This window comes from Nelumbo nucifera, chromosome 4 (assembly GCF_055504915.1).
Source record: "Nelumbo nucifera cultivar China Antique chromosome 4, China Antique-T2T, whole genome shotgun sequence".
Lineage (NCBI taxonomy): Eukaryota > Viridiplantae > Streptophyta > Magnoliopsida > Proteales > Nelumbonaceae > Nelumbo > Nelumbo nucifera.
This window is the reverse complement of record NC_142652.1, coordinates 9,941,326-9,969,182: the sequence shown is the minus strand read 5'-3', so window position 1 is coordinate 9,969,182 and position 27,857 is coordinate 9,941,326. Positions and strand designations below refer to the sequence as shown.

Sequence of the window (27,857 nt, the reverse complement as noted above, 5' to 3'; positions counted from 1 at the left end):
CCTGTTGGCACTTTTCCATTAACCACTGAAATCTTCAGCCATTACAAATGGTTTTTACAAGTTTTATCTTTTATTCTTTTCATATTTTGTATGGCTTTCAGATCTTCAGTGTAATAAAAAACTACAGGAAATCTCTAAGGTGTTAGCATCAAGAATTAAAAAGGTACTTCCTTATCTGATCTCTCCAAACCAGGGAGCCTTTGTGTCTGGGAGACAAATCACAGACCAAATCCTTATTGCCAATGAGTGTGTTGACTTGGTAGATTGAGACTTTTTACTCGAGGTTTTGAGAAATAGAGGTTTTGGAGAAAGGTGGTGTAGATGTGTAAAAGGTTGTGTGGCTTTGTGCCATTACTCTACTTTGGTGAATGGGGGAGCCAGGGAATTTTTACTTACAAAGAGAGGTCTAAGACAAGGAGACCCTCTCTCTCTCTCTCCCTTTTTACCTTAATAGTGGATGTTTTGAGCGATATGATCTGCAAAGCTGACTCTAGAAATCTTTTTAATGGGTGGAGAGTAGGGAGGCAAGAAGTAATGGTCACTCATTTACAATTTGCAGATGATATAATTCTCTTTTGTAAGGGGAAGCTTGAGGAGATGGTCAATTTGAAATGCTTGGTAGAAGGTTTCAAAAAGGTCTCTAATTTGAGAGTGAATTTGAATAAAAGTTGTGTGGCTGGAATTAATAGATCAGATGAGGAGGTGTCTTCCTTGGCTAGGTTGTTAGGTTGTGAGTGGAATGATTAGCCTGCAAAGTACTTGGGTTTATCTCTAGGAAGAAATTCAAAGTTAGAAAGTTTCTAGTACCTAGTTTTGGAAATATTCACAAAGAGACTAGCAGGTTGGAAGAGGAATTACATCTCTTTAGGAGGTAGAATCACTTTAATTAAGTCAACACTAGCAAATTTTCCAGTGTACTTCCTGTCTACCTTCAAAGTGCCTGCTAAGGTTGCAAATCAGTTGGAAAAAGTAATGAGATATTTCCTCTGGGAACTTGGGGAGTCAAAAAAGGATTACCTAGTGAAGTGGGATGTGGTCTCTAGGACAAAAGACAAAGGAGGTTTAGGGATTGAAAATGTCCATTTAAGAAACACAACACTCTTAGGTAAGTGGTTGTGGAGGTTTCTCAAGAAGCAAGAAAGTTTGTGGCATAGAGTGATAGAAAGCATACATGGATTGGCAACTAATGGATGGGATGCTTGTCTCAACCCAAGGGCTTCTCGCTCCTCTTCGTGGAAAGACATTGTTGGTATCCTACCTGTCTTTCTCATTTCATCAAGTATGACACTTGTTTAGGTAATAAGGTCCTTTTTCGGGAGGACGTTTGGGTTGGGGTCCAACCTCTTAAGGATAGGTTCCCAGCCTTCTACTCCCTGTCCTTGAACATTTAAAGTCATATCTACATTTTGTGTTTCTGGAGAGTCGTGGGATCTAGGGGTCAAGAGAGGGTTGAGGGAGTTAGAAATAGGGTTGGAAGATGATCTTTTCTCTCTTCTAAACTCAGTGTTTTTGGACCAATCTTGTCCTAATAATGGAATTTGGTCTAAAGAGTCCTCCGGTTGTTTTCTTGCTCTTCTTTCTTCAATGCTTTAGTGCACTCTTCCAATTTAGTTTACTCTTTTTCCTGTAAAAGAAGTGTGGAGTGCTCCTGTACCTCCAAAGGTGAGGGCTTTTTGTTGGGAATTGGTTCTCCAAAAAATCAATACTTTGGACTTGCTTAAAAAAAAAGACCGAATTAGTTCTTATCCCCTCATGTTTGTAGCCTTTGCTTGAAGAGTGGTGAGATGGTAAATCATCTACTAATCTCTTGTCCTTTTGTTACTCTTATTTGGGATTGGTTTTCCTTTCTCTTTGGGTGCAAGTGGGTTCTTCCTACAAGCGTGGTGGATCTTTTTGAATCTAGCCTTTTCTGTCAGCCAAAGAAAAGATGAAGGGTAATATGGAGAGCAACGAAGGCAGCAGTTGTTTGGGCATTGTGAGAAGATAGAAATAACAGAATCTTTCAAGGGAAAGAAAAATCAGCACATGAAGTCATAGAAAGGATCACCATCAAGGTTATACATTGCTGAAATTGCTGGACCTGTTCAAGGACTTCTCTGTAGATGACTTAATTAGAGGGTGGAGCACAGTAGCAGCTTCCTCCTGCCCCTCTAGCTATTCAAGAGGACTGGTCGGCCCCGTTATTTGTGGCTGTTAGCTAAACTTTGATGGCAGCTTTGTAGGTAATCCAGGCCCATTTGGAATTGGGGGTGTCTTTAGATATGGGGGAGGAAAAGTCCTGGACTTTTATTCTGGCCTGATAGGATTGGGGGATTCTCTTAGAGCAGAAGTTCTGGCACTCCTATAGGGGCTCAAACTGGCTAAACAGATGGGTTTTCAGCAGTTGGAAGTGGAGGGAGATTCCAAACTGGTAATAGGTTGGATGCAAACAAACAGATTAGGTGCCTGATCCCTTAGACAACCTGTAAGGGAGATTATGAAACTAACAAGAGAGCTTGAAGTCTGGTTTAAATGGACTAGGAGATCAGCCAATGCAGTGGCTGATACTTAGCAAAACAAGGAAAAAAGTCCCAATCCAAAAACCAGATCAAGGAAAAAAAGAACCACAAGAAACACAAATAAAAGCTTCCCACTTCTCCAAGTTCCTTCCAAGTGCATCATCATTCAATTTGACAATCAAAAAAAGAAGAAGAAGAATATCTAGCACCATTTTCATCTTCAAACTTCAAACATGATCTCATAAAACCAATATGCCCCTTAACTTCCTTTGCATCTGCCCCTATTAATTCTCTCTTTCTCCTTATCTCTCTTTCCAATTCCAATAATACTTTTCTTGCAAAATCATCTCAACCTCATAAAAACAAATCCAAGCTTTTAGTGACTTGAATAGCTGTATCAATCATCTTGTTTGGATCAATATTCCTATCAACTGGTCAGTTGTCCATTTCAACAATACTGTAATCTCCATCTTCCTTGTTCCTCTTTTTTTTTTGAAAATCTCACCACTGCAATTTTTTTTTTATTTCTTTTGAAGGGCTACACAATGGGGGGTAGCCCATCCCCCAACCCAGGTGCAGGCGGGATTCGATCCCAAGTCTCCGCTACGACCAGCAGGAGACCTTACCAACCCGCTGGTTGGCACCTTGCCTTCCTTTCTCTTCTTCAACCATTCTCACTAATTGGGTCTAGTACGATATCTTTTAATTTGGCAATAAAACTATACAAGAGTTCTGATTGGTCCCTCATCACAAGACTCAACCTTTCCTTCAATTTCCAATAATCTAGGTTAAGTACCACCCTCATCTCTAACAACCTTCTAAATTTAATTAGAACTAAAAATCTTTCCAGGTCTGATATCTTTACTAACATCAGCATACCCTTCTCCAGAAGTTCCTTGGTTAGCTGGAAGTGTTATCACCTTGACTGGCTCCAACAGGCTTTTATCTATCACTTAACTAACTTCATTTTAGCAACTATTCTTTGAAGCAAACAGAGATAAGGTAGTACTTCATAACTTCTGAAATAGGTTCTGAAAGCTAAGCGCATAAAATGTTCTTAATAAAATCTCTTAGTCTAAACTAAAATACACCTTAGTGATGTGAACTAGAGGCCATTACCCAATGTTGGTCCCAGCTATCTGGGGTCTTGGGAGGGGTAGATTGGGTATGGTTCTAACCTTTGGAATTTTTGCCCTCAGACTTGAACCTGCATTTTCATGCTTACCAGCTATCTGGGGTCTTGGGAGGGGTAGATTATGCATTACACCAACTAATGGCCCCTTCCTTAGTGATGAACTAAATGATGCCATTTCAAACCCTTAACTGAACCATACCCCCTATATGCCCATGTCTAACCACTAACCTATTTGCCTACCAATCTTTTCTGCCCGAAATCCACAATTCTGTCAGTTTCTAATCAGCTTCCTCAACATCTTGGGAAAATTTGCACCGGTTACTCTTGTAATGAAAGAAAAGTTTTGGTGGTTTTATGAATAGATTATCACACACTGTTAAACATTTGTTATTCTAGAAGACACCTAAATTGCTTGGATTCAATAAGAAAAACATGGTAGAACTAGTGCTCTATCAACATCTTTTTTCTGCTCTCTGTGTTTTGACATGGAATCCATTGTGGAGTGCCAGGGCGAACCACCTCAGCCGAGATGGTTGTACACAAGGACAAGATAAATGCCTGAATGGTGGACAACATGTAAGATCAAACATCTCTGTGGTATCAACCAGGATAAGTCCCAGATTGAGAAGGGACACTTAGAGCTTAGGTAGTCCCCTGGGAGGGATTGGTGCCTCAACGGGGCAGCTTATTGATTTCTTTAGCATACCTATCTTGAGTGTCTCCTTCCATCTTTGTGTATAACTTTGGCAACTATGTCAGAAACACTTGCATTTTGTGTGGCACCTTTGTGGTGTGGACCAAGGTGCACTCCATATTGAGAATTGGCAGTGTGGGTCCAGTTGATTTATACATTCAGGTCCTGGTGCAAGCTAAGGCATACCTGAATTTGAGTAGAGATACCTTGAGCTCAGTTGGCATCTTTGGTATGGATTCTCTCCTCAATTAGGTGACACTTTAATTTCTTGAGCATGTGAATCTTAAATGCTTTCTCTAACTTCAGGGAAGGTGGGAGTTTAATGGTAGTGATGATATGATGGTTGGTGAGGCTATATTCTTGCATCAGACATTTTGGAACTGCACCTTGGATCGGAGTGTCTCATCTTCACTTTGATGCTCTGGGACAATGGTCATTGAAGTTGCCTTGTTGTGTCTATTTGAGTGCTATCCTAAAGCAAAGGATGTATCAGGAGTTGGTGGGAGGGAGTGATTCCAGCCATCAGATCTGCAGCTTATCTGACAGTATCCAATACATGTTTCATGCCCCACATGAGCTGGCTTGTTGTGTCTCCAACATGATTTCTCAGAGGCTTACAACCTATTTTCTTTGCATGTTACACCTCAATTTACCTCCTGCATAGTTGAGCCAAGTGGTTAAGTGTAGAAAGACCCTTTACAGTGACATTAGCACCCTCATCTACTCAGGGCCTCAGTAATCTATTAATAAATTTAGTATTTAAGGAGGGGTATGCTAACAATGATTCTTACTATTTCAGTGACAGAATAGTAACTAATGAGTCAGGCCTCTATCTTTTCCCTCCTTTTCTTCCCCAGCACCAAGCATCCATTGGCCTCTGGCAGGGCAACTTTACCATGTTCACCTCTCTAAGTGCTCTATAATAGTAACTTGAAAGGCCTATATCAACAGCTAACTCAGCTTATTGTGATCTACACTGACCCTTAAGAGGACAAGCAATCACAGTGTGTGTAGGAGGGGCTGCAGCTGGGATTAAACTTATTTTTTCATATTGTGGTGGGGCAAATGCTTGTTTGCTTGAGTTATCAATAAATTAGTCCTACAATATTTCTTTTCATAGTTGAAACACTACTAAAACACAGTACATTTTGATCTAATTGAAAGATCTTTTTGAGGAAAATTAAGAAGCTATTGATTTGAGGCCAGTAAGTTCAATATTTTGTTGAGATTCAAATTACCCAGTAATGAATTTTAGATCTGATATATTGCAATTCATTGTGATACAGAGAATCCTTTAAGTAGGAACCACTATCTGCTGATTTGGTCAAGCTTCTTGTGAAAGGAAGAGGAGAAAGTTGTAGATTTCAGCAATAGGAAGAGAAAAGGGAAGAAAGGAGAAGAAGGTCAAGTAGGATTGTGTATCATAACCCTAGCCGCCAGCCCCTCATTCTATTTATATTTAACTTAAATATGAGATATTACAAAGATGCCCTTAGTAGGGCGGCAACTCAAACTAAATAGTTACAACTCTTTTAAAAATAAAAACTAATGGGCCCAAGGCCCAACAACTTCTTAATTTAAAAGAAAATAAACTAAACACAAATCGGCCCATTCAACACTCCCCCTCAAGTTGGGAGTAGATATCACACATTCCCAACTTGCATAGATCATGCTCCAGCTTATTCTTTGCAACGCCTTTTGTGAGAACATCAACAAGCTGCAGATCAAAAGAAATGTATGGAAGACAAACTTCTCCAGAAGTTACCCTTTCTCTGATAAAATGTCTATCTACTTCAATGTGCTTAATTCGGTCATGCTGGACTGGATTATGGGCAATATTAATTGTTGCCTGGTTATCGCAGTATAGCATCATAGGTTCTTCTGCCTGTACATCGATTTCTTCTAACAGAGAACGGATCCAGAGAAGTTCAGAAACTCCATGTGCCATGGCCCTATATTCAGCTTCTGCACTTGATCTTGCCACAACTGTTTGTTTTTTACTCTTCCATGAGACTAGGTTACCCCCAACTAGGGTGCACACCCCTGAAGTTGATCTTCTGTCATCAAGGCATCCTGCCCAATCCGCATCTGTATAAGCCTCTAGCTTCAACTGTCCATGATCAGTAAACAATATGCCTCTGCCTGGATGTCCCTTCAAATAAGCAAGGATCTTGTCAACTGCCTTCCAGTGCTGGTCTCGTGGAGCATGCATGTATTGACTCACTACACTTACTGCATAGGAGATGTCTGGTCTTGTCATACACAAGTATAATAGCCGACCCACAAGTCTTTGGTATCTCCCAAGGTCCTTTACTGGTTCACCTTCTGATGCACTGATTCTATGGTTCTGATCAATGGGGGTGCTAGCTGCCTTTGTTCCAAGCTTCCCTGTCTCTTGGAGAAGGTCCAAGACATACTTCCTTTGAGAGATAAAGATTCCATGTTTCGATCTTGCAACTTCGATGCCTAAGAAGTATCTCAGTTCTCCAAGATCCTTAATCTCAAATTCCTTATGCAGGTTCCTCTTCAGACTATCAATCTCACTCAGATCATTCCCAGTGACAACAATATCATCCACATAAACAATTAGGATTGATACCAAAGATCCCCTGCGCTTCACAAACAAGGTGTGATCAGATTGAGTTCGAGTGTAGCCAAAAACAATCAGGGCCTTTCTGAATTTGTGAAACCATGCTCTGGGAGATTGTTTCAAGCCATATAGTGACTTCTTCGGCTTGCATACCTTTCCCTTTTCAGCATTATCATAAAAACTAGCTAGAAGATCCATATACACCTCTTCTTGCAGATCCCCATTTAAGAAAGCATTCTTCACATCTAGCTGAAACAAGGGCCAAGAGTATGAGGCAGCAAGAGAAAGGAGTATCCGAACAGAGGTCATTTTTGCAACTAGCGCAAATGTCTCTAGATAACCAATGCCATAGGTCTGTGTGTACCCTTTCGCAACAAGTCTTGCCTTGTACCTCTCTATACTTCCATCTGCCTTATACTTTACTGTGTAAACCCATCTGCATCCAACTGTCTCCTTGCCTTCTGGTAGGTCCACAATCTCCCATGTCTGATTCTTAATCAAAGCCTCCATCTCTTCCTGCATAGCTGTCTTCCACTCAGGTTTGGAGAGAGCCTCACTAACACCCTTGGGTATAGACACTGAATCAAGAGAAGAGAGAAAAGCACGGTAGGAAGGAGAAAGTCCACTGTAGGATAAGTACTGTGAAATACAATGAGCAGTGCACTTTCTCTTCTCTTTTCTAGAGATCAAGGTTATCTGTAACAGTGTTAGTAGGACCAATGGGAACTGAAATAGTAGTGGGATCAAGAGGAATACCTGAATCCGTATCAACCGAATCTGGAGTCTCCAAGGGATCGACAGGAAGTGGTGTGAGTTCTACTATAGTGGAATCAACCGCCTTATGAAGTCTCTGCCATGAGTAATGCTGTGAGACGGAACGCAAAGGAGGTGGCAAGGTAGGTGGCATCGGGTGGTGGTCAAGCACAGGAGCAGACACAGGGACTGGAACTGGGAGAGGGATAGACTGCTGACTTACTTTCCCAAAACACTCCCCTTGAGAAGGATTCCTTGAGAAGAAGTACGTAGATTCAAAAAAGGTAATGTCCATGGTAACATACCGGTTCCCAGAGATTGGATCATAGCAGCGGTACCCTTTTTGATTCTCTGCATATCCAAGGAAGATACATTTCTTTGCCTTGGGATCAAGCTTCGAACGGTAAGGACCAAGGATATGTGCAAAGCAGACACACCCAAACACCCTTAGAGGAATATGAAACATCTCCCCCTGAGGAAAAAGAAGGCTGAATGGAGTGCTGAATCCAAGTATACGAGAAGGCACCCTGTTAATCAGATATACTGCCGTGAGAATTGCATCACCCCAAAAACGAACCGGAACTGTAGCTGTGATCATCATGCTTCTTACCGTCTCAACAATGTGTCTGTTCTTCCTCTCTGCAACACCATTCTGCTGTGGACTGTAGGAGAAACTACTCTGATGGACAACACCATACTCCAACAGATACGAGGCAAGATGTCTCTCAAAATATTCCCTAGCATTGTCAGATCTGAACATCTTTATTCTCGTTCCAAACTGTGTTAGTATCATTTGGTGGAATTGCCTCACCAAGGATGGTACTTCATCGCGGGATTTCATCAGGTAAATCCAGGAATATCGAGAGAAATCATCCACAGACAGGAGAAAATAGCGAAAGCCGCCCATAGAGGGAACATGATAAGGGCCCCACACGTCCGAATGAATAACATCAAAAGGAGAAGAACATCTTTTATTACTAGGTTTAAAAGAGTGTCTGCAATGCTTTCCAAGTTCACAACCTTCACACTTCAAACTTGACAGACTCACAGACTCAAACAGTTTTGGAAACAAAGAACTCAAAGAAGAAAAAGACAAATGACCCAGACGATTATGCCAAAGCATAATCTGATCCACAGATTTTGACTCATTGTCCCTGCAAACATGATTACTTTGGTGAAGAGGAAGAGCATCCAGGAGGTAGATTCCATTCACTTCACGACCACTCCCAATCATCCTCTTTGAATCCAGATCCTGCAAAATACAACATCTAGGAGAAAAAATTACCGAACAATTCAGATTCTTAGTTAAACTACTAACAGATAATAAATTGGTGCTCAATCTAGGAACATGGAGGACAGAGGGTAAACAAATGGAATCAGTAATCTTGACAGATCCCTTCCCAGCAATAGGAACATGGGATCCATCAGTTGTGGAGACCCTATCTCTGCCAGAACAGAGCTAGTAAGAGGAGAAAATAGTGGAGCAATGGGTCATGTGCTCTGAGGCTCCAGAGTCTATAATCCAGGGAGATCTCTCCTTACCTGAAGCAGAAACATAGTTTGTAGTGACATGTGAACTACCTGTGTGGGCAAAGGAGGTAGAGTGAGCTCCACCTGTGCTACCTATACCTTGTTGTCCGCTTGCGGCTGAACTGGAACTAGCTGTATCCCTCTGATTCAGAAGTAACCCAAACCTCTCAAGCTCGGCCCTTACTGCAGCAGCTGCAACGGACTCCAAAGCAGTTGTAGTAGGGGGGGCCGGAGTGTCACCAGTAACTGCCATGTGCGCATTTCCTTTCTTATTCTTCAATCTGGTCGGCACAAGATGTGGGTGAAGCTTCCAACAAGTATCTCTTGTATGCTTAGGCTTCTTACAGTAGTCACAGACCAAGTCCCTTTTGTCTTCCTTCTTGTTTTTATTGCCATTCTGTTTAGATTTCACAACACTTACCATAGCGGACTGATCAGAAATGAGATTCTTCGTCATTACATCCCTCCTGCACTCCTCTCCTAACACAAAGGCATATGCTTGGGAAAGAGTGACACTGTCCCTGGAAAGAAGATGCTGTCGTGCAATGTCATACTTAGGGTTAAGGCCAACAAGGAATTCGAACACCCTATGCTTCTCTAAGTGTCTTTGATAGGTAGCTACATCCTTGGTGGTTTCCCAAGCAAAAGTCTCTAGATGGTCGATCTCCTGCCACAGGGTCTTAAGGACTGAAAAATAGGCTGCAACAAATCTATCTCCCTGCCTTGTAGCAATAATCTGATTTCTCAGTTGATAAGCCCTATCAACATTCTCCCTTTGTGAATAGGTTTCTACAACCCCATCCCATATCTCCTTAGCAGTATTTGCCCATAAAAAAATTTTACTTATATGTGGCAACATGGAATTACACAACCATGTCATTACCATATAATTTTCCTGCACCCACCGGGAGTTGCCAGTTTCAGGTTTCACCTCTTCACCAGTAATATACCCCAATTTTCCACGAGCCTCAATGGTCATCTTTGCAGATTGGGACCATTCCAAGTAGTTTGTACCATCCAACCTAACTGTAGTAATGGTCCCCGCTCCGAAGGGGTCTCCAGCACCTCCTCCCACAGGTCTCATTTCATTCTCGGGCTTATATTCAACTCTGTGTCCCTCCATGCTTCTCAAAAGGGTATAGAAACAAATAACAAATGCAGCAAGAACAAACAAAACACCTTCTGGAACCAACGACACTCCTTTGGTGTCCCAAACTTTTTTCCCACGAAAGATTCCTTTTTTGTGGGATGGGAGAAGAGAGAGAAAAAGCAACTGCCCTCTCTAGGAGCCTCCAAACCACGTGGGACTTGAATCGCCCCTTATAAAAAACTCCAAGGAACCCTAAAAAATTAGGGCGCCACTACCTAGGTCAAAATTGAAGAGTCCAACAAAAACAAGACTCTTCCCCTTTCTCCAGTTTTTCCTGATTTTGATGAGAAACCCTAGACCTGCTACAGGGCATACAGACCCATCAAGAAAATCCAAAAACTGGGCTTACCTGAGAACTTCGATCAGCCTCTTAAATCTCCATGCAGTCGGCCGATCTAGGGCTGCATGAGAGAATCACTTCCAGAACCTTCAACCTGCTCTGATACCAAGTAGGAACCACTATCTACTGATTCGGTCAAGCTTCTTGTGAAAGGAAGAGGAGAAAGTTGTAGACTTCAGCAATAGGAAGAGAAAAGGGAAGAAAGGAGAAGAAGGTCAAGTAGGATTGTGTATCATAACCCTAGCCGCCAGCCCCTCATTCTATTTATATTTAACTTAAATATGAGATATTACAAAGATGCCCTTAGTAGGGCGGCAACTCAAACTAAATAGTTACAACTCTTTTAAAAATAAAAACTAATGGGCCCAAGGCCCAACAACTTCTTAATTTAAAAGAAAATAAACTAAACACAAATCGGCCCATTCAACACTTTATATGAATTATGTCAGTAGTTTGTCATTAGAATGTTGATGATGGGTTTCTATCTGTGGACATGGGTTCACATTTCCCCAGATATTACCAACTAGCTAACTGAGACCACATTTTTTTTGAGAGAAGGGAATTGCTTGATGAACCTTTCTGAAACATATGATTGGAAATCATTCCCTTGGTTAAAAACATGGGAAATGCACATGTTTGTAACTTTGTATATCATAGGATTTCTTGTTAACCACCGTGTAAGATGGCTCTTTGACAGTTGTGAAGAATTTTTTTTTCTTTGTTTGATAAAATTTCATGTGTTTTACAGAAGGAGTATGAAGCAGCTCGGATAGAACTAATGGAAGAAATAGCCAAGGGGGTCTCTGTAGAGGAACTTCGAGCAAAGCTAACAAAAAAAGATGAGTCTAAGGCAAAAGAGCCTACTGTTCTAGAAAGCAAGAGAAAGATACCTGATGATCTTGTACAAATACAGGCTTACATACGATGGGAGAAAGCAGGGAAGCCCAACTACCCCCCAGACAAACAAATTGTAAAGTTCGAACCTCCTCTCAACTTAATGTTTTTCCTCCTACTTATCTTGTGACTCCAGAAAGTATGAATTAGTTTGTTATTTATCCAGTATATTTTTTGAGCAAGTCATTACTCTTATTTCTCATTATATCTTGATTCTGGCAACCTTTTGTAAATAGAAAGAGCTTGAAGAAGCCAGAAAAGAGCTGCAGATGGAATTAGATAAGGGCACCTCTCTTGAAGAAATACGAAATAAGATAGTAAAAGGAGAGATCCAAACTAAGGTTTCCAAGCAGTTGAAGAATAAAAATTATTTTACTATTGAAAGGATTCACCGCAAGAAAAGGGATTTTATGCAATATCTCAATAAGCATGCTGCTGAATCTGTGAAAGACCTTCCTGTTCAGCTAAGGGCTCTAACAACGATTGAGATTTTTTCAAAGGCTAAGGAAGAGCAAGATGGTGGTGTCATTCTGAATAAGAAAATTTTTAAGCTTGGTGACAAAGAACTTTTGGTGAGATAATATTTTGCTTATAATGCCTTTTTCTTCAGGGAGTACATTTTTGAGTATTTTTCTGACTATTATCTTTCTTTCACATTTTTAAGGTACTTGCAACCAAACCTTCTGATAAGACAAAAGTTTATCTGGCTACAGATCTAAAAGAATCGCTAACCCTTCACTGGGCTCTATCAAGAAATGGAGGAGACTGGGAGGTAAGGTGGTGAATTTCTTCAACCATTTCAACTGGAGTATTAGGCAGATGCTATATTTTTAGGGGGTATTATCTGCCTTGTATGTTGATTATGGCTGAATTTATGTGCATAAATTTATCTTGTGGAGTATGGACTTACTGCAGACACCACCTCAAAGTGCATTGCCTCAGGGATCTGTTCCACTAGGAAATGCTGTTGAAACACAATTTGCAGAGACCTATTGTGGAGATCCTCCTCAACAGGTACCTGTGGAGGACTTTTCTGTGTCTCCATATACCTTTAATACTGAATTTTACCTGTCAGGTTTATGTAACAACTAATATATAGTGTATTATAAGTTGTTTGAGAAAGAGTCTTCATATTACCAGTCTGGTTTCAGGTACAAGCCTTAGAAATAGAGATTGAAGACAATTTTGTTGGCATGCCATTTGTCCTTGTATCTAATGGAAACTGGATAAAGAATAACGGATCTGACTTTTATGTTGATTTCAACACTGAGTCTAAAAAAGTAAAAAAGGTTGGTCTCTGTTTCATCTTCCTAATAAACCTTTTCTTTTCTCTCTCATTATTCTTTGTTTTTGTTACTTGATCTTTCTTGATTTATGAACCATACACATCTCCATGGAAGGATGTCGGTGATGGAAAAGGTACTGCAAAGGCTTTGTTGGACAAAATAGCAGAGATGGAGGGTGAGGCCCAGAAGTCCTTTATGCATAGGTGTGTTATCTGGTTTCTTATGATAACTTTGGCCTCACACAAGGAGCTTCTTTCTTATTTACATTCTTCCTGCAATTCCTGTCACCTATAAGCGATCATAGATTTTTTCTTCCTTAAAAACTTAAATGTAAAGTTTATTAACTTCAGAACTGTTTTTGTTTGGATTGATCTTAGACGAAGTTTTTAATTCAACTGGTTGAATCTAAATATACCTTCTTTTTCCTTCTTCATGAAATTCAGATTGTTACAAATCAACAAGGATGAACTCCATGTGACTTTACATCAAAAGTCCCCAAAGTAGCAAGAAAAGTCCCAACAGCTATACATTGAAATCCTAAATGGGGTTGTCATGAATTATAGCAGGATGTCTGTTACCAAAAGAATTCAACCATTAAACTACTTGTGACAAATGGATGTGAATCCACAGTTTGAGTATTTGTCTTAAAATGCTTCTACACTGGCACCAGCTAATTGCATAAAGCATTTATTTTCCTCATTTTGGACCCCTCTGGTTGAACAACCCACTAAACCACCACAAGATTGTAACAGCACATATAAGGACCACCTTATCACACTCAAGATGATAGAAATGCTGTCATGCAGGGCTTGGCAATTTGATTTCTGTATGAAGCTAACATTTTCATACAATGAAAAAGTTTTCTTTAAAAATGATCCTTCATTTATTTCATCAAATTTTTTCCATTTGTATCCAAGTTGTGAAGGAGGGATTTTTCTTATAATTCTAACAGATTGTGTTCTTTCACAGATTCAACATTGCATCAGATTTGACGGAGTGGGCCAAAGATGCTGGGGAACTGGGTCTTGCAGGAATTCTTGTGTGGATGAGATTTATGGCTACAAGGCAGCTCATATGGAATAAGAACTATAATGTAAAGCCACGGTATGTATATTAGGACAGACTTACAAATATCTCAAATAAACATCAATTCAAAATGAACTTTTTAACAGAGTGTAGCATTCTATCCATGAAGCAGGCATCAATTGTCAACCACAAATTGAGATAATTCTTGGATTGTGCACATATCTTTTAATGTCCTCCTATTGTTGCAGTGAGATTAGTAAAGCTCAGGATAGGCTTACAGACTTGCTCCAGAATATATACAAAAATAAGCCTCAGTACCGGGAAATTTTGCGGATGATCTTGTCCACTGTAGGTCGTGGAGGTGAAGGTGATGTTGGGCAGCGAATTCGAGATGAAATATTGGTTATTCAGGTTGATATTAAACTTTCCTTGGGCATTGATTATTTCTTTTCTTCTTGTATGTCCCATATTCTCTCAAACTCTTTTTCAATAATTCAATATTGAATTCTATTACTGCTCTGTAGAGAAATAATGACTGCAAGGGTGGAATGATGGAGGAGTGGCATCAGAAACTACATAACAATACTAGTCCTGATGATGTTATAATCTGTCAGGTATTCTGTATGAAGATATTGAGAAAATTCTAGTTGGTTTAGTAGATACAATTTCTCTTACAAAAGAATTTTGTTGCAGGCACTCATTGATTATATTAAAAGTGACTTTGATATCAGTGTTTATTGGAAGACTCTGAATTCAAATGGAATTACAAAAGAACGTCTTCTAAGTTATGATCGTGCTATACATTCTGAACCAAATTTGAGGAGAGACCAGAAGGATGGTCTTTTGCGTGATCTTGGGAATTACATGAGAACTTTGAAGGTTGGTTTTAAAAAGTCTAAATAGCAGCCTAATTCTGTAGATCAATTGAAGAAATTCCTATGTTAAATGAGGATCCCAACTGGGCAAGTGTCAAAGTCTGGAAGTTGACTTGAAAGGAATTGTACAGCTTTTTTTATTTTTTTAATATGGATAAATTTATGCATTTGTTCCTCGGAGAGGACAAAGGTGCTTCATCGGATGCATGTCACAGTATCAGCATTCAGGCTATGTTTAGTTATCAGCTTCAACAATTATATATAGAAATGGAAAATCATAAAAATTTGGCATATTGATTAACAAATTTGTTAGGCTCTAATATGCAATGTATCTAGTTAAAAATGACAATGACAAATCTATGAAAAAGAAGTCAAACTTCACAACCTGCTTCTCTTTTTTATATCTTAATAGTGCATGTCATATTATGCAGGCAGTTCATTCAGGTGCAGATCTTGAGTCTGCTATTGCAAATTGCATGGGATACAGGTCTGAGGTAACTGTTTTTCATAATTTGCTTTGACCCCAGCAACACTTCCTCGTTTTTTTTTTCCTTCTTTCAGGTACTTGATGGAACTTCCTATTTTTCTCAGGGTCAAGGTTTCATGGTTGGAGTGCAGATAAATCCTGTTCCAGGCTTGCCATCTGGATTTCCGGTAATGTTTTGACCTATTATTTGTAGAAACATGTTATGGTACCCATTTCTCCAGCTTTGGAAACCAGTTCCACATATAATGCTTTGTACATCCTTTGAATAGGAACTTCTGGAATTTGTTCTAGATCATGTTGAAGATACAAATGTAGAACCACTTCTTGAGGTTAGTAGCCTAGTAATATTGGTATTTGCTTTTACTTGTTATGTTTATATTTAATTTTACAAATCTATTTGTATTTAATTCTTAAAACAGGGTTTGCTGGAGGCTCGTCAGGAGCTTCAACCTTTGTTACTTAAATCCTATGAACGTCTGAGGGATCTTCTATTTCTGGATATTGCTCTTGATTCTATGGTAAGAACGGCCATTGAGAGGGGATATGAAGAGCTAAATAAGGCTGGACCTGAGGTACAGTTATTGGCATGTGCACATTTGTATTTTCCATTAGTAATTAGTAATATGTGCTCATTTCTTTTTGCAGCTTTAGCTTCTCTCTGACATATGTTCAGCTATATTAGGTTTCACATTATTTAAGTTTTATATGTCTGAAAAGCATATAAAACTTGGTCCAAATTATTCCACTTTCTCCTTTGCAGAAAATTATGTACTTCATCAGCATGGTTCTTGAGAACTTAGCTCTTTCCTCTGATAACAATGAGGATCTTATCAACTGCTTAAAGGTAATAGTGGTTCAAAGGAGTTTCTCTAATTGCATGATTATTTTCTAAATATGATGCTTACGACTTTGTGGTTGTGGAAGTAGATGTCCATGTTATTTTTAACAATGAAGACTGGAATATCTTACCTTCTAAAATTGTATGAAAAAAACAGTTGAGATATGGCATTTTAAACTAGGATTTAATCAAAGTTTTAAACAATAGATATATCTGCATTTTGGGCTGTCAATGGACCGGATATTGGTCCAACCCGATCTGGTCCATTACATATGGACCAGGTACACCCGTTTACAGGTGTTTCCGGGAACCCTTTTTTTAGAAATAATATATATATAGAGATAGATAGATAGATACACTAAAAAGGAGCATGGTTTAAAGTACCGGTACACAAAGGTGTATTGATACTTTGAACCTTGGATATTGGTTCAGCCTGACCCGGTCCAATATAAATCCGTTAAAGATAGACCAGGTCCAATACAATAAGTACTTTAGACCATTAAATCTGGACTGGTTCAATTCAATGTCTTATTGGATCATCCAACCCATTCAAATTGGTTTTGATTCAGACGGGTCAAACCCTAACCTAGTCCAACCCGGTCCAATATAAATCCGTTAAAGATAGACCAGGTCCAATACAATAAGTACTTTAGACCATTAAATCTGGACTGGTTCAATTCAATGTCTTATTGGATCATCCAACCCATTCAAATTGGTTTTGATTCAGACGGGTCAAACCCTAACCTAGTCCAACCCGGTCCAATATAAATCCGTTAAAGATAGACCAGGTCCAATACAATAAGTACTTTAGACCATTAAATCTGGACTGGTTCAATTCAATGTCTTATTGGATCATCCAACCCATTCAAATTGGTTTTGATTCAGACGGGTCAAACCCTAACCTAGTCCAACTAGAGAACCAAAACATTACAAATCCAAATGGAATTTTATGTATCATGGATGAGGTGTTTATGGAGAGTTTCGAATTATGTGTCAGATTCAGTAGTGTCCCTGGCCAATAGAAAATAGATTGGTTAGTGAAATACTTCATTATTTATATGTATTATTTGTTTATTTATAATGAGGACACTGTACCTCTTTTCACTTTATTTGGATCTAATTTTGTTATTCTTGTGGAAGGGATGGAGTCATGCATTGGACATGTCCAAGAGTAGAGATGATCACTGGGCTTTATATGCAAAATCAGTCCTTGATAGGACCCGACTTGCTCTTGCAAGCAAGGCAGAGCATTACCAGCAAGTTTTGCAACCTTCTGCAGAGTACCTGGGATCACTTCTTGGAGTTGACCAATGGGCGGTATGTTTTAATTGTATTGAAAATGCCAAGATACTCTTTTGTATTATGTAGCTCATAACTATCCTGGAGCTTTACTTACAAGCATTAAATGCAGATAAATATATTCACTGAAGAAATCATTCGTGCTGGGTCAGCCGCTTCCTTGTCATCACTTCTTAATCGACTTGACCCTATTCTTAGGAAGACAGCTCATCTGGGCAGGTTGGTCCAGTGCATCATCATCTAAGAGATTGCAATATTGATCCAGTGGAAATCTTAAAGTCAAAGAAGCTAATCTAATAAAATAAAGAATGAAATAGATATTGATGAAGTTATTAGGTCTTCAAAGAATAGAAATTTATTTTCTAACTATAATCATTGAAATTCAACACAGAGCATTACAGATCAAGCATATGCATCATAATTCTAATAGAACTTGGTGCTTGGAACAGTTGGCAGATAATCAGTCCAGTTGAAACAGTCGGCTGTGTTGTAGTTGTAGATGAACTACTTGCTGTCCAGAACAAATCATATGGACAACCAACGATTTTAGTGGCAAAAAGGGTAAAAGGAGAGGAAGAAATTCCAGATGGCACAGTTGCTGTGCTTACACCTGACATGCCAGATGTCCTATCTCATGTCTCTGTGCGAGCAAGAAATAGCAAGGTAATTGTCTAATTACATTTGGCTTAATGCTTCTTTGGCTTTTGCCCTTGTGGATAGGAAATTGTATTTTTTGAAAATGAGGGACCATGAGTTTAATGCTTAATATTGTTTTCCCTTTGCAGGTTTGCTTTGCTACATGTTTTGACACCAATGTTCTGTCTGACCTTCAAGCAAAAGCAGGGAAGTTATTACGCCTAAGGCCTACTTCTACAGATATAATTTATAGGTAATCCAGTTTATTAACTTATGAAAACATCTTTTTCCATCTATGTTTTATGACAAGAATTTCTTTGGTAATCACAGTGAGGCCAAGGACAATGAGCTTTTGAAGACAAGTTCAAATTTGAAGGAAGATGAATCTTTGCCATCTATATCTTTAGTCAGGAAGAAGTTTTGTGGTAGATATGCCATATCATCGGAGGAGTTCTCCAGTGAAATGGTTAGGCTTGCATCTTCTAGTGATTTCTCTCTCTTTCTTATTCTTCTTTTTTTTCTCTGTCCATGTATTCTTTTCAGTTGTTAGGATGACTGTAGGGATACAAATGGGTCGGATCAGATTCAAATCAGGGTATATCCGAATCTGAATCTTATCGGATACTATGAACAACAAATCCGATCAGATCTAACAAACATTGATTTGAATTTGAATCCGATGAGGAAGTCAGATATTCGGATATGATCCGATCCAATTTAATTTTTTAAAAGAACTAATAAATTATTAAAAGAAAAATAAAATATAACAATTTAAATAAAGAAAAAAAATAATACAAGTATTTTCAACTATTTTCATCATATAAATAAATATATATGTGTTATATATATTTATATAAATAAATAACATATATATCGATATCGGATAGGGGTGATCCAAATTCGATCTGATTTCTGATAGGATCCTTTTTTCCGATCTAGTCTGATCCGAAGATCCAAAATGGGGATATCCGAATCCGACAAATAGGATCAGACTTTGGATTGGATCAGGTATAATTTGAATTCAGGTAACTCCATAAAATTCTGGGAACAAACATGGGTGGGGAATGCCCCTCTTAAAGACTTGTTTCCTTCTTTGTATGCCCTATCTGACTTGAAAAATGAGTTAGTTTCTTCTTTCATTATCCCCTCATCTTCCATTTCTGGGTTTGGGTGGAATTTGGCTTGAGGAGGACTGTGAGAGACTCAGACCTTGATAGTATTTCGAGTCTCCTTGGACTCCTTGATAATGTTTTCTTAGACCCTGCTAAGTTGGATTCTAGAATCTGGACCCCTACCCCCACTGGCTCATTCTCCTGTGCCTCCTTTTTCACTGATCCATATAAGGGTTGAACAGTGGTTGAAATCCTCAGAGCTGTTTACAAATTACACAGTGGATGACATGTTGAGGAAGTGGGGTGAGATTGCTAACTGTACCCAGACCAAAACAGTAATGAGTGTGTCTTGGATCCCCCACCTGCTGGTTTCTTAAAACTAAACTTAGAGGGAATCCTGGACACTTGGGGATTGGGGGTGTGTTTAGGGATGAGAATGGGTTTGTTTCAGCCCTGTTCTCAGGCCCAATTGGAGTGGGTGACTCTCTCAAGGTTGAGATCTATGCAGTTATGGAAGGAGTCCAAAGAGCAAAGGAGATGAATATAAGAAAACTCATAATTGAAGGCAACTTGGAGGTGGTGGTAGGGTGGCTGAATAAAGACAACAGCTGGTTATGGATGTACAGTAATGAGAAGAGGAAATTTAGGTGTCTGGTTCCAGAGGTGAAAGTCAAGATCAGCTGGGTGAAAAGATCAGCTAACTCTTTTTCTGATGGGTTAGCTAAGCAAGGGGTTGAGAGGGAGTCAATGTCTTGGGCACAAGTGTAACTTTTTTCTTTTTCTGTTCTCGGGGGCTCAAGCTTCAGATGGAAGATAAGAAAGTTTGTCTTCCTCCTTGTAAATATTTCTGTGGTTAATTAATGAAATGTTGTTATTGATCAAAAAAATGACCTGATCCATTTACACCCCTAGATGAATGGAGTTATGGAGACCATGCATTTTTCTTATACATTAGATAAAATTTAGGAGTTATTGCAAAATGAACATATGTGGCTGGATACTATTACTCTTTTTTAACAATATTTACAAAATTGCATTTTAAGTTTGTGTAACCAAATGTTGATCCTAATTCTTGTAGGTTGGAGCTAAATCACGTAATATTGCATATCTAAAAGGAAAAGTACCACCATGGGTAGGAATTCCAACATCAATCGCCCTACCATTTGGTGTTTTTGAGAAAGTGCTCACAGATGATTCAAACAAGGTTTGCCTCATCTCATGGATCTTATGCTTCCAAATAATCTTTGTTAACATGCAAAATGCCAATCTCTTTTATGTTTTCCTTGGGAGTTTCTTGTGCTTCCAAATACTGAAACTATCTTTATGAGGAATGAAATGCCTTGTAGAATGAGCATGGGTATTATTTTGTGAGAAAATAATCCCTTGGAGATGCTTAGCTTGATTAAGAGACTGCACTTTGCGAGTGCAGTCAATTGCTTCTGATTAGAGCAGGGAATTGAATCCCCGTAGAACTGGTTTAATACTATAAAATGTGAGCCACATTGAATTTGTTAAATCATCTCTACGATTCCTCCCAAAAAAATAAGATCACAATGATGCAAACAACCTGTAGAGTAGATGTTCCTCCTAGATCTGTTACGTAGAAAGTCATTGTCAAGGTTCAAGATGACTTCATTTGCTTACTGAGAAATTCACATTTTGAAAAGGGAAATCTATGTCTTGGTTGGGCAAAACCTCAGAGACTAGAAGCATCACATACACAATATTATGTATAGAAATAGCTTTTGCAAGTGGAGATATACTATTACTATGTTTAGTGGTTTAGGCTTGTGCTGAGTTTCAAATTCATCTGCTACATTCTAAGTTTAGAGTTCATCTGATAGAACATCTTGTGATATATTCTTCTTAATTGTAGGTGGTAGCTGACACATTGCAGACCCTGAAGAAAAGGTTAGGAGGAGATTTCAGCATTCTTGGTGAAATCCGTAAGACAGTTTTGCAGCTTTCAGCACCCCCTCAGTTGGTAAGTTCATTCTACCATAGGACTGATTATTTATTTATAAACCACATGAGCATAAGACGTTGTGGGGCAAAGATCACTTGTTTCTCACTTAGCATGAAAAACAGATGTCTTGAGATGCTGTGAAAACAAGCTATCTGATAGCTATCAAGGGAATGTATGTCTTTTTCTGTGTCCTGATGTATGGTTTTGAAAGTCTAAGAAACAAATTGTTATTTTATAATAATGTCATTAGAAATATAGTGCTAGTGTAGAAATGCAGACAACTGTCCTCTTTCCAAGGTATACTCAGATGTTTAATATTACAGTAAATATATGTTCATTTCATTTGATTTACTCTTTGATGTCATTTGACCATACACAAAGCACAATAGAATTGGATTAATCTTTCTTGAGAATTTCTGTTTGATTTATTGCTTCATGTTGTTTGACCATAAAGCAATATAGAATTCAAGCAGTTTTTCTTGAGAATTTTCTTTACATCTGATTTTGGAAACTCATTTTTTCCTTAACCTCTTGGATACTTGGATACTTGAAGGCTGTTATGTCACACTTAAAATGGATGGTTTCTGTTGAATGTTTGTAACTTCATCCTGGTAAACAGGAACCAGAGAATACAGGGGATTTAGTCAGTTGTCAAAGAAAAAATGAAAAATATAACATGGAATCTGCCTCTGAAGAAGGAGCATTATTGACAGGATGGTTTAGTTCAAAATAACCTAATGACAAAGAAATGTTTTCAGGTGCAAGAGCTAAAGAATAAGATGAAAAGTTCAGGGATGCCTTGGCCTGGTGATGAAGGTGAGCAACGATGGGAACAAGCATGGGTGGCAATAAAGAAGGTACTGATCTTTCCTGATTCCACTTTATCGTGTTCATTGAGAATCAGCATAGTTACCTGATCCATTGGGAAAGAGTCCATATTGTAGAAAGTACTTTAGTGGTCATATTGAAAAGCAAAATGTTAATTTTAATAGGTATAACATGTTAAACATACTTATATTGATTAAGTACAAAATTAATAAATGCTAACTTTAATGTCCAAAGTCTATGATACTTCTATTGAAGGCTTTATCTCTACACTTTCTCCATCTGTTCTTGGAATCATCTTCATCATCATCTAAGCCTTGTCACAACTATATGTGGTTGGTTAGATGAATCCTGTTTTGCCATTGCATTCTATTCTGTGCCATATCCACCATTAAATTATGGGCACTTAAATCGTTTATTATTACTTCCACCTTAGTCCTTTTCGGTCTGCCCATAGCTCTTCTAGCCCCTTAACTTGTAAGAGATTACTTTTTTCTAACAGGTATTGTAGACAGTCTTCTATGCACATGAACAAACCATCTCAATTTACATTCATTTGTTCTTAGAATGGAATTGAAAAACAATATCTCAGTATTAAAGCATTACATGGTAACAAAGTGTGCAATAGTAACAAAAAAAAAAAAACATTGAGATCAATTTTTAATGTGAATCTAATCTAAATATACTAGAAACTTTGATTTTTTAAAAACTTAAGTATTTTCTTTCCAATAAAAGATATTGACTGTTATTCCTAATATTGTGAAAGCAAGATTCCATTTTTATGGATGCAGTACTCTGTCAAACACCATTAAAAGTCAATTTGTTATGGCAATTCCAAGAAGAGGCGTTGGTAATCCCCCACCCCCACCAGAAAAATAATCAAGATTATAATAAGATGGCATGTGCACTTTTACAAGTACTCTGTGCGTCACTTTACCCACATGAAAGAGTTATTAATCTAGGTACACTGTCAATCTGTTCTTTTCCAGGTCTGGGCATCAAAATGGAATGAAAGAGCTTACTTCAGCACCAGAAAGGTGAAACTAGATCATGATTATCTCTGTATGGCTGTCCTTGTTCAAGAAATAATAAATGCTGATTATGCATTTGTAATCCACACCACCAATCCGTCGTCTGGAGACTCATCAGAGATATATGCTGAGGTATTATCATGTGATCCATTTGTACAATCATGATGAGAAGCTCTTGCTTTTAATTGTCATTCTGCTCTTAAGACAATTATATATATATATATATATATATATATATATATATATATATCACTTCCTTGTATAGGTGGTGAAAGGACTGGGAGAAACTCTTGTTGGTGCTTATCCTGGCCGTGCTTTGAGCTTTGTCTGCAAGAAAAATGATCTTAACTCTCCAAAGGTGAGTATACCTTAGAGATTGGAAAAATATATCATAGGAAATGCATATTTAAGCATTGGATTTCACATCACCCTTGCTCTTGTTTTCTGTTCAATTGTAGGTATTGGGTTACCCAAGCAAACCCATTGGCCTCTTTATAAGACAGTCCATTATTTTCCGCTCTGATTCCAATGGCGAAGATCTAGAAGGTTATGCAGGTGCAGGACTTTATGATAGGTATGGTGTTAATAATTCTGAGTAAAGGACACATAAAAAGAATTCATAATTAATTTTCTTATGTTTTATAAATTAATTCTTCTTAGAAGCAACCATGAAAACCCTGGACCCAGACTTTTCTTTATATAAAATGTTATTTTTCTTTGATATTCTTGACTAGATGCATCCATCATACATGTGGAAACAACAAGCTGTGAGGTTGGTTGGTTTCATGTTGATGATTTAGTTATCACCATCATACTACAAACCTATAATAGTGGTCGTTTCAAAATTTATTGTTATGTATGCTATATATGGTGGTTTCCAGTAGCAAAACCATGACTTTTTATTCTGACATTTTTCAAAATTTTTACTAATAAAATTAATATTTGGTTTACACCCCCCTCCATCCATATTTGTTGTCTATCTTATTATAACCATACCCCCTCCTTCCCCCCATTTTTCATACATGGTTTCTTGAAGGTTAAAGAACTCTATTAATTTATTTGATAAGTTACTCAAACCTTTTAATAATTGTTGGAAAAGAATGCTATCTACAAGAGGTAATCCAGGTATCCCAAAATTAGACAAGCCCTTCAACCTAACCCATGATCTTTCTTTTTTAGTTTATATTTTCATTCAAATCACTTGAGACAACTCCCCAAAACATCTATGCTCTCTTGACCTCTTGTTTAGCCAGACTAGCTGCCAAGACCATTACAAGTTTGCTGAACCCATGTGAGGGTGTCATCCACTTCTCTTGCTATCTGACATTTCTCTCATAATATGTCTATACTACCATGGCACCATGCTATTTCCATGAAGCAATCCCACTATGACCTTTGAATCACCCTCTACCAACAGTATAGTTTAGGTCCCTCCCAATTTTGGCCCTTCCAGACATGCAGTAGTTCTGCCCTAATTGAGTTTCCTTGTCCTGAAGGGCCTGAGAAAATAGCTTCAAGTGTGCTATAATGGTACTGGGAAGCCCCTCCGATGCTAGAAGGCCCAAGAATATCCATACTACATCCATCAAAGTTTAATTGTATGTAATTTTCTGGTGGAGGGGGACCAAAGAAGAGGTTGCAGAGTGTGGGCATCAAGAGGAAAAATAATTTATGATATGCTACCATCCTCTAAACATATCGTCCACTAAAATGTGCCTAAAGATGGGCATGGTTTTAGCCCAATAAACTGTTTTATCATAATGCTTTTTATTAGTGCTTCTTTAGAATGAGACGGGGTTGATCCGTATCATACCCTTGAACATCTTTGTTTGTCTGCTGCCTCCTTATTTGATGCGGAGATGCTCTTTCGTTCTAAATAATTAACAAAGACAATCTTCCATCAGAAAGCTGTCCTGCTTTATAAAAGTGGTTCTTAATTCCCAATTTCTTATAAACCTTGTCATACTTTTTGCATGGAACAGCCCTGCAAAAACCACTCAGTGGTTTGTTTGGTGCCTCCCTCCCTCAGATTCATGTTTACCCCCTGTCTACCCCTTGTTTTGCTAGTACATCCATCATCCTATTAGTCAATCTCCTAACCCACTGTATCCTGAAATTCATGTTTCTAGTAAGCCATTTAAACTTTTTCATCTCAATCCCTAAAGCACCACAATATAGACTCTGGTTCCTTCAGCCAACCTACCACCAATTTTGAGTCCCCTTTTTCTGAGAAAAGATAACTGATTGTATTAAAGAAAAGCCTTAAGTACATGAGAGGATATACAGCCTACAGGAAAGAACCAGCAATAGAAATTACAAAGCCAGGATTCTTTCACTATACAGGTTTTACCTAAAGATGCCTGATTTAGTCAAACTGTCAACTATAGAATTTAACTCCCTGAGAATCCAGGTTAAATTTACAGACAAGGTGTCCAAAATCCTTTCATTCCTCTTCTCCCATATGGACCAGAGGGTTGCAGCCCTAGCACATACCGTAATACTTTCCCCCTTTTCTTAGCAAGATGGGACCCCATCACATCAAACTGCTTAAATTTTGGAGGGCCATGGGCTTCCTCGTTCCATTGATCTTGACTGTTAAGTTGTTAGAATCTGACTTTGGTTTTCTTTCATGACAGTGTGCCAATGGATGAAGAAGAGAAGGTTGTACTTGATTACTCATCTGACCGATTAATAACAGATGGAAGTTTTCGCCATTCAATCCTATCAAGCATTGCCCGTGCAGGAAGTGCAATTGAAGAGCTTTATGGATCTCCACAGGACATTGAAGGTGTAGTGCGGGATGGAAAGATTTTTGTTGTTCAGACAAGACCGCAGATGTAACTATGCATCCACATTGCAGGAATTAGTTCTTTTCTCCCAGAAAAGTTTACATACGTCAGTATTAAACATGTAAAAAAAAAAAACTTAGAAAGTAACTATAACAGAACATTTTTATCATGATTCATGAATGAGCATCTCCTCAATTGCTTGAGTTACTCAAGTAACTACAAGCGGTGCTTGAAAATCTAACAAGAAATGCAGAAGTGTTTTAATGGCATGATTATTATTTGAGAATGCAAAAACATTTAGCCATTTCTATTCTGAGCTCCTTTGTTTTCTCTGGCTTCATTAATTCTCGTAGAATGATCTCTCTGACTGCAGCTGCATTATGGTCAAGTATAAAGCAGTTTATTAATATGGACTGTTCCTTTGTTAGGATTCCTCTTATATTATTGTGCAGCTGGAATATGATCTATAGACTGTTAGGTTTAGATAAGTTATATGGCAAGTATTGAGTCCGCTATGGAAGCGGTTCTCAAAGAGTCGAAGCCTATCATAAATGTGCTAGGAATTTGGCTAAGTTGCTCCTTGGTTTTAGGTCAACTAAGCTGGACTAGTCTTTGCCTTAACCGTGTAGAAATTGCACAATGCCTTGTTCAAATATATTATGCCCAAGATTTGAAACTGCCGGAGTTTCAATTTGGTGAAGCCAGAATAACCACTTAAACTAGCCAACTCAGACATCACTCAAGGTGGAAGCCCAAAAGAGAATTGGAGGATATCGCTCATGATGAGAAGTATAAAGAGCACGACAAGAACAGCATGTAATCATGGAATTTTCAAGTAGAAGAGATGAGAAAGAGAGCATGCGATCCTCAAGCACAATCAATGTGTGGTCAGTGCTTGATTGCTTGCACTAGCCACTAGGCACCACAATTAGAGATGTCAAGCTGTCAGCAGGTCGGGCTTGGCATGGGTTTGGTTCAAGCAGAATAAAACCTCAACACGCACCAACCCGATTAATTGACATGAGCTACCAAACTCGACCTGGTCTGCCCCATAATTAGTATTCCCGTGCTCAGTCAGAGAAGCTTATATTCACAAATGTTTCAATGTTACCGCAACAACTGATTGGATTTGATATAGGCCAACAACCGACAGACCCAAAGTATTATTAAGGCTGGGTCGGGTCAAGATGGGTTTTTCATTTTATATGCACAAGACAAGATTAAGTATGATTTATATGCACAGACCCAAAGTATGATTAACTCGACCCGCTGATATCCTTAACCATAATTACATGCACAAGACGAGCAAATGTATACGGGTGGATTTTCATAGCAATTTGAAAAACTTGTTTTCTTGGGCAATGTGAGACTAGTGAATAAAAACAAGTTTTAATCTGAAATAATTTTTTTAAAAACGAAAAGTTAGGAGCAACCGAAATAAAAGCCTAGGAAATTTAAAATATTTCAAGACACCTTATCATGGACTTCCGTTATGTTCTTTCACATTTGGGTTTGATTGTCAAAGACCTAAATTCTTGGGTCAGTTGTTCCCACTATGCTTTATGGCCTCACCGCGTTCAAAGACTGATCATGGGTTCCACGATTTCAATGGATGAATTACTAGGCCTCGTTCATGGTTTGAAGCTTTGAGCAGGATTCGCTACTGATTTATCCCACCACAGATTTTGGTTCATATTGGATACATGACATGGTGGCAGTAGAAATATCGTATTCTATAAGATTCAGATAAAAAGATGATATTGAAGCAACAAGGCTTAGATGATGATGATACCAGGATGATATACTGATGGTTGAGGAATTTTAATTTACACATGGCAAGATCACAATTTTTATAAGTGATCACTAAGGCTAGGTTTGGTTTGAAGGAAAATGTAGGGAAAGGAAGGTAAAGACAGAAACCTATACAAGATTTGTAAAGGTTTCCCTACCTTTTCATACAAACCAAACACAGCCTAAAGAACCCGGGTTGTTAAGATAAATCACACGACTGTTTTTTCAACAAGTACACAAAGGAAAAAAATGCGTATATATGCAGTTAGTCTTATGATTGAAAATCACACATTAAGGACCAAGGAAACTCGG

The 27,857-nt window shown here is 38.4% G+C and overlaps 1 protein-coding gene across 1 annotated transcript in view; it reads left to right on the top strand.

The window, feature by feature from the left end:
* The window catches only part of SEX1 (Pyruvate phosphate dikinase, PEP/pyruvate binding domain-containing protein), a 30,404-nt gene extending 4,346 nt beyond the window's left edge, over positions 1 to 26,058 (top strand). Inside the window, exons 8-34 of the mRNA XM_010250270.3 lie at positions 11,439 to 11,660; positions 11,821 to 12,156; positions 12,249 to 12,356; positions 12,500 to 12,598; positions 12,736 to 12,873; positions 12,985 to 13,073; positions 13,840 to 13,974; positions 14,145 to 14,307; positions 14,421 to 14,510; positions 14,590 to 14,775; positions 15,203 to 15,265; positions 15,363 to 15,425; positions 15,528 to 15,587; positions 15,678 to 15,830; positions 16,019 to 16,102; positions 17,237 to 17,413; positions 17,508 to 17,614; positions 17,845 to 18,058; positions 18,181 to 18,284; positions 18,362 to 18,497; positions 20,222 to 20,347; positions 21,020 to 21,127; positions 21,868 to 21,966; positions 22,924 to 23,097; positions 23,231 to 23,323; positions 23,424 to 23,539; positions 25,602 to 26,058. Coding sequence (XP_010248572.1) covers positions 11,439 to 11,660; positions 11,821 to 12,156; positions 12,249 to 12,356; positions 12,500 to 12,598; positions 12,736 to 12,873; positions 12,985 to 13,073; positions 13,840 to 13,974; positions 14,145 to 14,307; positions 14,421 to 14,510; positions 14,590 to 14,775; positions 15,203 to 15,265; positions 15,363 to 15,425; positions 15,528 to 15,587; positions 15,678 to 15,830; positions 16,019 to 16,102; positions 17,237 to 17,413; positions 17,508 to 17,614; positions 17,845 to 18,058; positions 18,181 to 18,284; positions 18,362 to 18,497; positions 20,222 to 20,347; positions 21,020 to 21,127; positions 21,868 to 21,966; positions 22,924 to 23,097; positions 23,231 to 23,323; positions 23,424 to 23,539; positions 25,602 to 25,806 — 3,648 coding nt within the window. The 3' untranslated portion in view covers positions 25,807 to 26,058. The remainder of the gene's footprint in view (positions 1 to 11,438; positions 11,661 to 11,820; positions 12,157 to 12,248; positions 12,357 to 12,499; positions 12,599 to 12,735; positions 12,874 to 12,984; positions 13,074 to 13,839; positions 13,975 to 14,144; positions 14,308 to 14,420; positions 14,511 to 14,589; positions 14,776 to 15,202; positions 15,266 to 15,362; positions 15,426 to 15,527; positions 15,588 to 15,677; positions 15,831 to 16,018; positions 16,103 to 17,236; positions 17,414 to 17,507; positions 17,615 to 17,844; positions 18,059 to 18,180; positions 18,285 to 18,361; positions 18,498 to 20,221; positions 20,348 to 21,019; positions 21,128 to 21,867; positions 21,967 to 22,923; positions 23,098 to 23,230; positions 23,324 to 23,423; positions 23,540 to 25,601) is intronic.
* The last annotated feature ends 1,799 nt before the right edge of the window (positions 26,059 to 27,857 follow it).